The 13,533-nt window shown below is 41.4% G+C and overlaps 1 protein-coding gene across 1 annotated transcript in view; it reads left to right on the plus strand.

Annotated features, from left to right (window-relative positions):
- LOC147317050 (transmembrane protein 132D) overlaps positions 1-13,483 on the plus strand; it is a 28,751-nt gene extending 15,268 nt beyond the window's left edge. Inside the window, exons 4-9 of the mRNA XM_086313650.1 lie at positions 4,505-4,697; positions 6,567-6,710; positions 9,838-10,043; positions 10,311-10,575; positions 10,748-10,939; positions 11,027-13,483. Coding sequence (XP_086169776.1) covers positions 4,505-4,697; positions 6,567-6,710; positions 9,838-10,043; positions 10,311-10,575; positions 10,748-10,939; positions 11,027-12,340 — 2,314 coding nt within the window. The 3' untranslated portion in view covers positions 12,341-13,483. The remainder of the gene's footprint in view (positions 1-4,504; positions 4,698-6,566; positions 6,711-9,837; positions 10,044-10,310; positions 10,576-10,747; positions 10,940-11,026) is intronic.
- Positions 13,484-13,533: the final 50 nt, after the last annotated feature.

The raw sequence follows: 13,533 nt of genomic DNA on the forward strand, positions 1-13,533 counted from the left end.
GAGCGTTTACCCCACCAGGGTTGCAGCTGAAAGAATAAGGCTAAAACGGTCTTAAACACCACAAGCAACACATGAATTTGATGGAAAATGCAATCACGATGACAGTCAGATCCACCTGTGGCTTATCGATGGGGGCAAGGTTTGCCAGGTTTCCTTTGTGGTTATGGCTGCACCAATAGACACAAACGCTGGATGGAAAAAAAAAATAGCGCAGTGGAACATTATTTTCTCGTGGCACTTCTGGGCTGCAGAAAAGTTAGCAAGAGTGCACTTGATATCCACGGGCTTGGAGTTTGCTCTAGTGTGATATATGCAGCTCTACACCGTCCATGTTTGTGATGGATCATCTGGTGCCAGCACTCACCATTTTCTGTACCATTTAACACTAATTCAGGCTAATTGCACAGCCCTCGGGTCTCTTCACACGCTAGTTTGTTTCAGAAAATTCCAGTAAAGTTTGTCGCTGACCTGCCTACATTTCCTCAACTAATACCTTTGACAGCGCCACAGTCTGGGGGCCCATGGGAAATCTCAAAATTGTATCATAATTAAATAAAGCATTGACTTCGTTCGGAGACAATTATCATATTGAGATTTGTATTATTATTAAATTATATAGGCAAAAGCCCATTAGGGCTATGCTAGCAGCTTTCTGAATCAAAATGACAACATAGTAACAAAGACTATGTTGTTACTAAAAGCTAAAAAGCTTTTTATTCAGACTCAAAAGCAGAGGATGACTGGTTTTCTTGCAATTCTTTTGGAGCGCATAAAATACCTTTCATCCAATTACCGGAAACATTTCCGTTACAGGCAGCACAGGTGTTAACCTCTGGATGGCAAGGGTCATTCCAAGATGTTTAAAATGTAGTGACTGAATGTAGTGACTGACTGTTAACCTGAAACGGTCAGGGTGGGGCCCATGGGAAATCAGAAAATTCAATCAGAAATGAATAAAGCACTGAAAATAGGCTTAGAATACAGTGGGCATGATTTATAGGCCTTTGTGCATTACCATGTGCCCTAATACAAATGGCATTATACGAAGAATGGCACTTAAAGAGAATCTGGATGCTTTAGTTATTTATTTATTTCTATTGAATAAATGTTTTGCATGGTGGTGAAAGACGTATGCAGGTGCCTGCAGAACTCTTCCAGCTCAACATATACACTTTAGATTTAAAATGTCAACTGTAAGAGTTAGATTCTGCCTCTAGAGGAATTTTAAAGAGATGTTTGTGAAACAAGATTTTGATCTGTGTGTGAATATATATATATATATATATATATATATATATATATATATATATATATATATATTTTTTTTTTTTTTTTTTTTTTTTAGACCCACTATAGAGTTTCATTCAAAAATGGTAAAGCTAAGCGTGCTTTTGTGGAAGATTGCTTTGTCAGATTTCATACAACATTAGACAGCTTGCCGTAATCTGAGAAACAACACTGAATTTATTGTCATTATAGGTTTGACCTCATTATGTTGTTTTCCCCATTTGCCGTGGATTGTGACATTGTTTATTACAACTTCTTTATGGGTTAAAATATTTATTTACCCAGTCTTTTTGCTAATCCTCTCTAAAATGTCATGAAACTAACGGAACCCCTGCTGGGAGCGTCTACTGTCACACCACTATGGGGACTTCTCTGACTTTTTGCTTAGCTGGCTTTAGCAAACACCAAAAGTATTTGCTGTATTTATACATTTAAGCTTTATTTATTTATTTTTATCCTCAGTTGCAAAGGGCTTGGTGTGGATCTTAATATTTAAGTACTGCTATTCTCAGGCAGACTGCCATCCGTAAACAAGATGCTGAAGCATCCATTCCCTGTAAGCTCCACAATAAATTACAGGGGGTGTTATTTATGTGTGTGTTATTTACATAACACACACATAAAAACATCCCCCATATATTGTTGGATATGTGTGTTAATACGGTGAATACCGACTTCATACCACATAGGCATGTTTATCTGAATTAAACATATCTTGTTTTGACAGTTGACCAGAATGCGATTATCTTATTCCTGGGTCTTTGAGCGATAGCCTAAAATGATTAAATTACACTCAATCTCTGTCTAGCTCCTAATGATGGCAGCTATGACTGAGAGAACCAAACAGAGACAGCTTTTTGTGTGCCTTGTTGCTGCGCTTGGAACTTAATGAAGGAATAATAAAAAACTACTTTCAGTTTCTCCTGTTGTTACTCCAGAGCAACAAAAGGCGGCTGGTGTGCAGCCTTTTTAGAGGTCATTTTCATGCTGTGCCTCCACACGAGTCAGACACAGATTTATAACATGGACACACAGATGCAGTGAGACTGATAACGCCCATGTGCTTATGCTTATTGCGTTTTTGTCCAGCAATACATCTTTTCTGCAGCTCCATACAATGCCCGCAAATAAACCCAGGGTACTAACTACAACACGACCATGGCAGAAAATTGAATCCGTGGCTAGGAAGCTCTCTTGCAGCTGTCATCACTGAGAGGCTATTATAAGTTACACAGGCTCATACTTTGTTTTGTATTCAGGATGCCGCTGTCCTCAGACCACCTTTTATTCTACACCCATTTAACGCGACCAGCAACCCGAGGGGAGTGTCAGCAAAGAGAAATTCAGCTCTGTTCTTTTCTAGTTTAGCTTGTGAAGAAGCCTAGAGATGCAAAGCCCACTCCACGGCTAAAAAAAAGGACTGTGTCTTGTCACAAACACTAGGATCACATCGCACTCTGAAATTTTTTTTTCTACACTTCTATCCATGGGGCCAAATTCGTAACATGTCACTATGAATTTTAAGATGAATATCTCCAAAACTCCAGGCTCAGTCTCAACTGCTTTTACTTCTTCCTCGTACTGAAAAAAGCAAACTCACTTTGAATTGAAATTTCCTTAAAAAAAAATCAACGAATTAATTAATTAAAATAATAGTAATAATAATAATGATGTTAGGTTTTTACTTGATAGTTTAAATTAAAGACTAAATTCATACGACAGGAGTCGCCTCAAGGCATTTTGTGATGTAAATTAGAGAGCCTACAAAAATACAACAATAATACACAGGCTTCAGTTACTATACAGTGCAATAGCTGGAGACTGTGATTCTGCTGTTGTGCCTTGTGAATGAGGAGACAGCTGAAACTAGCATCTATAACTTTATAAATCATGAAGGAACAGAAAAACGCAAAAATCACTGAAAAGACTGAGATTGAAGTTTTTATGCAGACATTCAGGAAATGGATGAAGAACTAAATATGTGAGTCTGTTAGTATGATAACATGCTGATTTTTGTCTGAAGCCTTGCTGTGCTTTGGCCTTTTGGAGCGGAAAGCGTTGCTGTAGACTCACTGTAGGGCCAAGTTCCCTAAATTGGTTGAAAAAGCATGTAAGCACAATTGCCAAATAGTGCTCATATGTCTGTGTGGGGGGTTTTTTCCTAGTGAAAAAGAGCACAATTTTCTTTATTGTTGTTATTGTTGGCGCTATATAAATAAGAGTGAATTGAATTAAACACAGTTTATTTAAAAATCAAGTGAAAAAAATAGGACATGCTCATTTTCTGTGTTAAATATCAGCGCAATTAGTGCTAGCAATTAGCAGTAGCAATTAGCAATTAGCAGTAAATTGCATGTCGCAAACGTTAGTAAATCTATCAGAGCGCTTGATTTAAAAATTTTCTATTCTGAGAAAGGAAGGGGGTCAGTTGCAAAATTCTCTTAGTTGCCACCTCGTACACATAATATTATCACTGCACTGTCTTTGCAAACACTGACACTACTGTTTTATGCCAAAACCCACTTTGCACTGAGGCAGCGCTTTAGTAAATCTGAGCCATAGCATGTAATAGACAAACTACAGAACATATTTACGTCCCATTTCTCACTGCCTTCCCTTTTCTGTTCTCTTTCCCCTCATCTCCAGTCCAGGTCAAGGGTGCCCCTTCAAACCCTTTATTGACCGGCCCTTCAAATTTACCTGTAAAATGGGCCCGCTGGTGGGCCCATGGTCAATAAAGGGTTAAGCTTGGGTCTGCCTGAGGTTACTTCCTGTTGAAAGGGAGCTTTTCCTTCCCACCATTGCCTTGGCCCCAGTTTTCAGAGTTTTCTCTCTAACAGGGTCTTTATTTTACAGTATAAAGTATGTGTTTGTTTTTTTGTGTTACATACATAAAACTGAATTGAACTGAAAGTGCAGAGTGTGCCTACACATCTTTTTGTTTCTCGGTAATCCTGGTTTTGGATCAGTAAACTTTTGTGCTGTGTTTAATCACTTAACCTCAGATACACAGGTCTCTTTAGAAACATTAAAAGCTACATTATTGCTTGAACCGAAGAGCACTCGAGGCAACATGAAGCTGCGCTAACAAGAGTCTGATTATCTTCGTTTTAACACAAGATGTGTTGTACTGAAATTATAAAGCAGGTGTGATTTCACGTGTATATAATGCATATTTCATCTGTCAAATTAACACAGCTCTTTGCTTACCACTCAGGCTTGAAAGCAGTTTGTTGGAGGTACTTCAAATTGATTTTAAAGTTGAAGAATTGAGCAGCCCTCTCGACAGCCAGGTAATCATATGGAAGCTGGAGCTACCATCCACATCCAAAAACGGAGTCAAGACCGAAGGAGCCATGAGGATCTATACCACTCAGAGAGACTTTGTCGGCCTAGCTCCTCTCATAATGGTGAGTTAGCTGTCATCTCTCCTGTCACACCTAATCAGAGTAAAACACCAGGATCGATGTTGCCAACAGCAGAGTTTCCAATAATGCTAAGATTGCATCCTTTGAGCGTCGGTGCATGAAAATATCATAAAATGCACTTTGCTCTGATCTGTTCCTGTCTGGTTTGCATACACAGAAGGCTGGATATGCTTTGGACTGTTTAGTAAATGGCTTCTATTTTGAGCAGACTGTGACCTTGTGTTGTTGACTGTCAACTAGCTGATGTCTCCTCTGTGTTGTTCTGCTCTGTTCTAGCGTGCATTATGTGGTCATTCTCTCCTGCTAACAGCTGCTTCATGTGCTTCTATTTTGGTGCCGCAGGCCTCTTTTATTGTGCTACCTCTATTATTAACCCGTGATATAATCTCCTCTACTCAATGAGAAACATTATAGCACATTTAATTGCCGTGCTGAATCTGAGTTATCTGTCACCGGGGCCAGCTCCTAACTAAAACAGTGTTTTGAGAGATAACTTTCACATTTGTTCGACTACATATAATTGAAATATGTAATTTATACAAATAAAAGATAATTGCTATACTTTTAATGAAGGCTTTAGTAAGATTATGCAGGCTATATGCTTCATTTCCATCTTAAAGGTGCTGAAGTGCTCAAAGCTATGTGGAAAAGCTACAGTATCCCGATTTGTAAATTTGACATGGCTCATCTCGCTGGTGGATTAGAAGCTGACCTCAGGCCAAACAGGAGGAGATTTGATGGTTGGCTCAAGGGGACATTAGCGCTGACTGATCACTCTTGGCCTTGCTCCATGAATTTCAGCTAGTGCTGCTGCTCACTACTTCTATAGGAGGGGGGAGGAAAGAAAAAAGCTTCACTGATACTACCTTCACATCAGAGTTTTCAGTTGCACGTTTATTTATTTCTGCCTAATTTAAAGCGGTTTTACTCTTGAGGGGACAAGTTTCCATCTGCTTCATTTTCATACTTGGAGTGGCCAAATGTCTCTTTATATTTGATTTGTTCATTCACAGAACTGCACGGCACTTCAGCTTATAATATTCGATTAATTCAGCTTCATTTAAAGCAGTCTGTTTTCTGTTGTTTTTTTCTTTTTTTTCATAGAGAACGACACTTACCCATCTGCTTCATTTTCATGCTTTGATTATCCAAGGATTCCTACAAATAACTATCAATTTATTTTAACAAGGCACCTCACATTTATAGTGTTACGCAAATAGCCTTCATTTGTGGAATAAAGTGCTTTAGAGCTCACCTCTTAGTCACCTAACAGGTACTCAAAGACCAAGGGAAGCTATTGATCAAACAAGGCCCTAACCCAACCAATCTATGCCAAAAGACAATGAGACAAAAGGAGCCAGGAATCGAACCACCAACTCGTCCAGAAGCGGATGAGCGCTCTTATTTCCGTGACATTTATAATTAACAATGCACCGTGCATCGCAGGCAGGCTCTGTGTGTGATAAAGACTATTTTTAGTCCATGTTTCTGGGTATTTTCCCATGTGTGAAGTGATACAGCATCCCTTTGAGGGACATGCCTGTGCAGTAAAAAATCCAAGATTAGCTCTTACTTCTATGTGGTGACCGGGCCATCACCCAGCCTTAACTCTACTCCCCCACTTGCTTCCCAAAGGCGGATTGGCCTTCTTACCTCGCCACTGCTGCTGAGTCGCTGAGTCACGCTTCATCGCCCGTGTCTCCTGTCTACCTCCTCTAACTGCATCCCATGCCACTCTTATTAAAAAAATAAATTAATTAAAAATCTTTGTCACTGTGACAGTAGCACTACCACGTAAACTCTAAAACTGAACTGGAATATGAAACTCATTTCTCTTTGCTCTCTCTGCAGGACACGGAGATTCTGAACACCGCTGTGCTGACGGGAAAGAAGGTGGTGATGCCTGTGAGGACGGTAGCTGTGGAGGAAGATGGAGTAGTCACGGATGTGTCTGATTACACAGACTGTAGCTCCACTGATGAAGACGTTCTCAAGGTAGGATTTGCACGTCCCCCTTATGACTTACTTTACAATGAACAAATTCCCCGTCCCTTTGGTTTTAAACGTTCCAAGAACAATGACAGAACAAAGGATGTGAACTTCAGTGGTATGTCCATCAACAACAATAAAGTGCTTCATATTTGGACCTTGCTTCCCTGTCCTAATGTTGAGAGGCATAAGAAAGTTGAGTAGTTTCTTTGTAATACTCATGGACAAGGTTAGTTTTATGTGTCAAGGGAAGGACAGCTGAACACAAAGACGTTGCTCCAAAGTCACTTTTACTCTCTCCCTCTTTTCCACATGGTAAAACAAACTATTAGTGAGACTTTGACAACATTTCCCATCAATCTCCCCGACAATGAACAGCTACTGTGCTAAATTGCTCACAACATGACCTCTCAATCTACCACTGTGCTTCCATCCCGCGACTTGTCCCTTTTATCCTGTATAAGTGAGCACGACTGACTGCAGAAATTGTTTATGGATGAAATTGAAAGTCAGGTGCCTAGCCTTCGAGGTCAAAGGCTCTTGATATATTTACCCAAGATTAAAAAAGAAATAGCCATGCAGTGGGCTCCAGTTCTCTGGCGCAATTGAATTTTGTAAGTTTATCCAACGGAAGCTGTCCCAGCTAATAAATAAATGCACTTGCAGTATGACGAGGTCACGGGCAGTAAGTGTACCTGTATCAAGCGCAGATTTGTGCGGGTTATAGAAAAACAGAATTATGTGGAACAGTCAAGAGGACGACTGTGGACTAAAATATTCTTTTTCAACCTTGACTATAGCCATGTTGTATGTTTGCTGACCAGATAGCAGATTCAGTCACAAATATTCCCTTTAATCTTCTTAGTCTAACAGCTTGACTCAGATATATTTTCTCCTCTATTTTGCCTGAAGATCAAATCTGCTAGTGATAGATGGGGAAGGATTTATCTGGAATTTATAGCTCACGTGACCTGGAAAAAAAAACCCAAACAAAAAAAACAACTCCCTCTTTGGTGGAAGCGATTCCCAAATGTGTAAAAATGATACAGAGAAAAATATGGAAATAAGGTATGAAGGATTTACATCTGAGCATTTAACATTTTAACATTTTGATTTGGTCAGTTAAGTATCAGAGGGGGTTGTGAATCAGTTTCAGCTGCTTTGGTGCTATGCTGGTGCATTGGATTCTGGGCTCCTCCTGGTGTACAACATTATCCGGCCTCATGTGGTGACGTATGCGGGCAGTTCCTGGAGGACAAAGGAATAGATACTACTAACAAGCCCCCATGCTCGCTTGACCTAAATCCAACAGAACTCCTCTGGGACTTTATGTTTCTGTCCATCCAACACCACCAGATTGCACCTCAGACTGTCCACAACCTCAGTGACATCCTGGTCTAGATCTGGGAGGAGATTCCACAGGGCACCGTCTGCCATGTCAGGAACACGATGTTGTCAAGCATGCATACATGTATGTGGGGGCCACAGAAACTACTGAGTACCATTTTGAGCTGTTGCAATGAAAATTCAGCAAAATGGACTAGACTTCCGCATTATTTTTTCACTTTGAGTTTCAGGGTGTCTTTGAATCCAGCTCTTTGTAGGCTGATCATTTTGATTTGCATTTCGTTCCTAACACATTACCCAGTCTCTATCAGTATAGATATCCAGCATGATTTTTGTCCCATTGAGATCTGATGTGTTTTCAAAGTTTTCCTTTATTTTTGAGCACGTGTTATTAACCAGAACTTTTTATTAGGTGATACAGCAGTTTAACCAAAAAATTTACATGATATTACATGATATTTACTTGATATTTTAATTGTGCACATTCAGTAAAACTCTCTATGTGCATGTGCAGAGTTGTGTCACTGAAGCGCGCATTTCAGCATTTTTAATTTCTGCCTGTCTGTAATACTGTACCCAGTGATGAAAGCCAAATCCCATTTTAACATAAATATCTTTGCGATACCGAAAATGGTGAGGGATATTCTTGGACAAAGAATGAGATTATGACTGGAATGAGTTGGCGGATGGCACATTCAAAATGGCATTCCCTTTTAACTTATTCTTCGGAATATTATTTGAACACAGCAGACGGTGGAGGTCCTGGAAAGTGCTCCTCTAACACAGTAGAAAATTAGCAAATTGCCTTAAATCATGGCTGACCAGCTGACTTCCCACACACTGAATTAAATACATGAAGATTCAACACAAGTGCACTGAAAATAAATGAGCCCTTGTCTGTTGTTCTGTTTTTGCATGGAAATTTTTTCCCTGACATCTATTTGAAAGGTTTTGTGCCACTTCTTAGAAATACACTGTTAGGTATAAAAGCAGAAACTACATCCGAGTTAGCAGCAGGGCTGACATGATGAGTGATGGGGTTATTCTAAAGATGTTCCATATCCACGGGATGCAGTTCCGAGATGCAATGATGACACAGGATACTCTAAAAAAAAAAAACAACTAAAAATTGCACGACCCGGTGACAGCACATCTCGTACGTCTTGGGTCCACACCGCTTCGAGATGTAACTTATATATGTAGTCATCCTTTAGCCATCTGTCAATGTCAGTGTATTTCCTTTTATTCCCCTGGGTGTTTTCAGTCACTAGAGTTCAGTGATTTGTTAATTATTGTATTGGCCAAAGACGACCAAGTGAAACCTCCTGACGTGACGCAAAATGATGCTGAAGCAGCTGCCCAAACTTGCAAAGGTCACCTTTGAAATTCTGTTGTAATGAATGCACTTGGTTGTGAAGGACTGATGCTCAGCGTGGACTACATGATATTTCGATTAACATAAAACTGCAATGCTGCCTCTTCCCAACGCCTCACACCGGTGATCATCACAGTAGTTTATTAAAGCCAGCTGACATTACTGCGGTGACACATCCAGTGCAAAACTGCTTCATGGCTATTTGTTGTTGCAGGAATGGCCGATGTGTTAAAATGGTGACTTTCATGAGAATACTTGATTATTGTTTGTCATTGGTAGGAAGAATATCGCTTTCATTAGCAAGTTTAATCCCGAGTTTGATGTAGATTGTTTACATAATCATCTTAGACAAAAAACGATAAGATGCTCACGTGCCGGCGGACTGTTTCCATGTTATCGTTACCTCTCCAGGTGTCCGACAGGTGTGACTATGTTTTCGTAAATGGAAAAGAGGTTAAGGGGAAGATAAAGATGACGGTAAACTTCACCTACAGCTACCTGAGTGCTCAGCTCGAACTGAATGTGTGGATGCCCCGGCTTCCTCTCCAGATTGAGGTGTCAGACACAGAGCTGAGCCAGATCAAAAGCTGGAGGGTACCCATCCTCACCTCAAAAAGGTAGGAAACCACTAACAACACAAAATCCCTTTGCTTAATTTCTACAGTAGGTGTGATTTCCAGGGGCATTTTTTTTATTCATACAAATTTAAATCATATCTCTCCGAGGATTTAGAGGTTAGATTCCATTATGTAATGCACTGCAATAATTCAGTGTGATCCAATCAAATAAAGAGACAGACAGGGCTGAGTGATTGATATAGAGGTGAAAGCATGTACTGTTTGATAGGCCTGACCTGCCCGTATGTTTTTGTGCTCATGTCCCAGAACTGGCTGGAACAGTGATGAAGACGATCGGAAGGGGAAGGGCTGTATGCTGCAGTTTCAGCATGCCCTTGTGAGGGTGCTAACCCATTTCATGGCAGAGCAAGAAGACCCCCGGGATCCAAAGGCCTATTTCCTGGGGTCTGATTGGCAGGTGGATGTCACAAGGTTGGTTCGATACTTCATGAAGGTGGAGGACACTCGAGTGGCAAGGCTACAGGCAGGAAGAGTGCTGTCGGGGAAAGACTTTGGGACCACTGCCATCCAGGTAATAAACTGGAATACTCTTTGGATTAGTCTTGTGAGCCAGCTCTAACTTGCTGCCTTTTCACAGAGTAACTCTTTTTCTGAATTGAACCGTTTCTGTCTGAGGCAAAGAGTTAAAAATGAGATCAAATCTGAAGCAGCCTAAAAAAGGTGACTTTACCTGATGTTGACAGGTGTTTTCTCCACTATCTGATGCCATCTTGGCTAAAACAACTATCAGAGTTGTGGATGACAAAGTGACCATCACAGAGCTGGGGGTTCAGCTGGTTACAGGGCTCTCCATGACATTACAGCTCAGTGCAGGAAGCAACAGGGCCATACTGGCTACCACAACCACACAGGAGGTGCTACAGAGTCCCAAACAGGTAACATCCTTTATCATTTTTTAAATGTAAAGATTTTAGATTCAAAGATCAAAGTACAATCTTTTTACAATTTCTTTGTTCTCTTAGGAAGCTTTGGTCAGTGCCTGGATACAATTCAGTGATGGCAATCAGACACCTCTTGACATTTATGATCAATCCCTTTTCCGTGTGACGGTGACCTCTCTAGATCAGGGAGTGGTGTCGGTGCAGGGCACGCCACCAGCTGTGGCGGCAGAAGGAGAGGGCGAGGGAGTCTTGGTCAGAGTAGAGATGTCCATCTGTGAGGCCTGTCAGAAGTCCAAACGCAAAAGTACTTTTGCAGTAGGCAACGGCACCCTCAAGGTCAAATTTCAAGCGAACACTAAGCGATCAGATGGAATATTCGACAGCAGTACTGTTAGCAACAAGGAAACTGACTATGGGAACGATGGGGAAGAAGTGGAGCGTCAGAGGAAGCAGAGAAAGCCATCCCAGGATGCTTCACCACGCATGCCAAACTTAGACAGAGAAGAAAGCGCCATACAGAAGATCACGACCACTATTAAATCTACAGAAAGAACCCTGATAACCAGCGGTAGCCTCGGAGGAGTGGGTAAGACCAGTAATTCAGGAAGTCCTGGTAGTCCTACTACTGTGGCTAATGTCAGCCTAATGAGCAGCCCTGGTGAGAACAGCAAAGGATACGGGTCAGACAACATGATAGTGGAGGATATGAGCAGCGTTAGCTTCACCAGCACGGTGAAAGTTCCCAGGAATCTGGTAAACTCCAACAACTTCCCCACCAAGGTGGAGACCCCTGGGCAGGGGACGACAGAAATAGAAGTTGGTGGTGAAGAAGTTTTGGCAAACAGGCCTCTAACAGACTTAGAGATTGGCATGTATGCTTTGTTGGGTGTCTTTTGCCTGGCCATCCTGGTTTTTCTGGTAAACTGTGTCTCATATGTTGTTAAGTTCAGGCACAAGAAACCGCCCTCTCACGGCCAGGAACCCACAGGCCACAGGCACGACTGGGTATGGCTGGGCACAGATGCTGAGCTGGTGATGAGCGTGCCGGGCAGCCCGGTCCAGCAAGACTCCCAAACTACAACCACTGTGATAGACATTGGGCCTGATAAGACTGGCTCTCTTTCCAGGAGGCCCAGTTGTCTGGCCTCCGTCACAGATTCTCCCCTCAGTTGCGTAGGCTCCCTCAGAGGCAAACCGATGCCCACAGAGTCCCTCCACTCGCCCACCAGCAAGAGAAAGAGAGTCCAGTTCACAACCTTCTCCACACTAGAGCGCCAGCATTCACCACATCTCCCACCCAGAGAGAACGGCCATGGCATCCATTGGGTTGGAAAGGAGGACAGCTGTGGGGAGGAACCTCAAGTGCCCATCACAGAGCCTGGGGACCAGTTATAATAGAGAACCTGATCAGACCTCACATGTACAGCAGATGTGGCTTTGATCACCTCAATGCCTTTGTCAACTCTGAAAACTCTCGAGAATTTATGATTTTGGAATTGCCCTCCTCTACATTTCATTACCTATCAAGGCCTTTTACATGTACTGTATATTATTGTTAATATTGGAGAGTTAGATGTGTGTGATCGTGTTTGAGACGGCCAATTCAGACGGACTCCCTTTTCACACAAAGCCACCAAATATTAAAGCTGCATGTGGATATCTACTTCTAAATTGTTGCACTCACACGCTGATGCATACAGTACAAAGACACCCAGAGAAAGTGTCTCCAAATTGAAAATATATCCTATATCAGCATAATCTGACACTGATTTCAGTAGACATATGGCTTTGATTAAAATAATAAGAACCAAAAGGAGTGTTTTCTATTATGCAGCATAAAAGATGTATTTGTAATTTTAAGTTGGGTTAATTTTCAGTTGCTTTTTTAACATTAAAACAGACTGATCTTCAATATTGCCTATTAATTGATTTTCTATGTTAAGCACCAGCCACTTGAGTTGGTCATCTACTGCAGTTTTTTCTTTGCTTAATTCAGAGATTAAGATTATCTCCATCTGCAGTACTTTACATTCGAAACGTAGCTCTGTTTCGGGACCCCTCACAGATTTCTACGTGGATATGTGGACAGCATGAGGTGGGGAGAGCAGCATCGAGACCCAACACAGAAAAAACACATCAGGAAGAAGAAAGACACACAGGAGCTGGGGTGAAGGTCATTTGCAAAGCGACTTGAAGGTGTGCAGCAAGCAGCTTAAACAGTGCTTCCTATATGGGATTTGTCAATTGGCTGTATAGAAGACCATCAACTGAGCAGACAGCTGAAGTAGGCTAGCGCTGGGACTCACTGCCATGCTGGGATCGTGGCCGAGCTCGTCTTTGTGGCCTGCCTGAACTAATGCAGTCCTTGATTTGATAGGTTTTTGTTACGGTGCTTACGCTGGTGCAGTACGATATCATAATCAACCTTTGTAACAGCAAACAAAAGGACTTTTGTGCCATTCTATCCTTTAAACAAAGTTATACTGGTTCATTCTCTTTGTGTAACACAGTTATTTCAGCATAAAAAACAGAAAGGGGTAGCATAACCTGGAAAAATCTTGGACTTCATTTGGAAAAGTCTGATAAAG

This window comes from Aulonocara sp. 'chitande type north' Nkhata Bay, linkage group LG12, assembly GCF_057382095.1.
Source record: "Aulonocara sp. 'chitande type north' Nkhata Bay isolate Kocher_YH1m ecotype deep benthic linkage group LG12, A_spYH_male_GT1.1, whole genome shotgun sequence".
In the NCBI taxonomy this organism is placed as follows: Eukaryota; Metazoa; Chordata; class Actinopteri; order Cichliformes; family Cichlidae; genus Aulonocara; species Aulonocara sp. 'chitande type north' Nkhata Bay.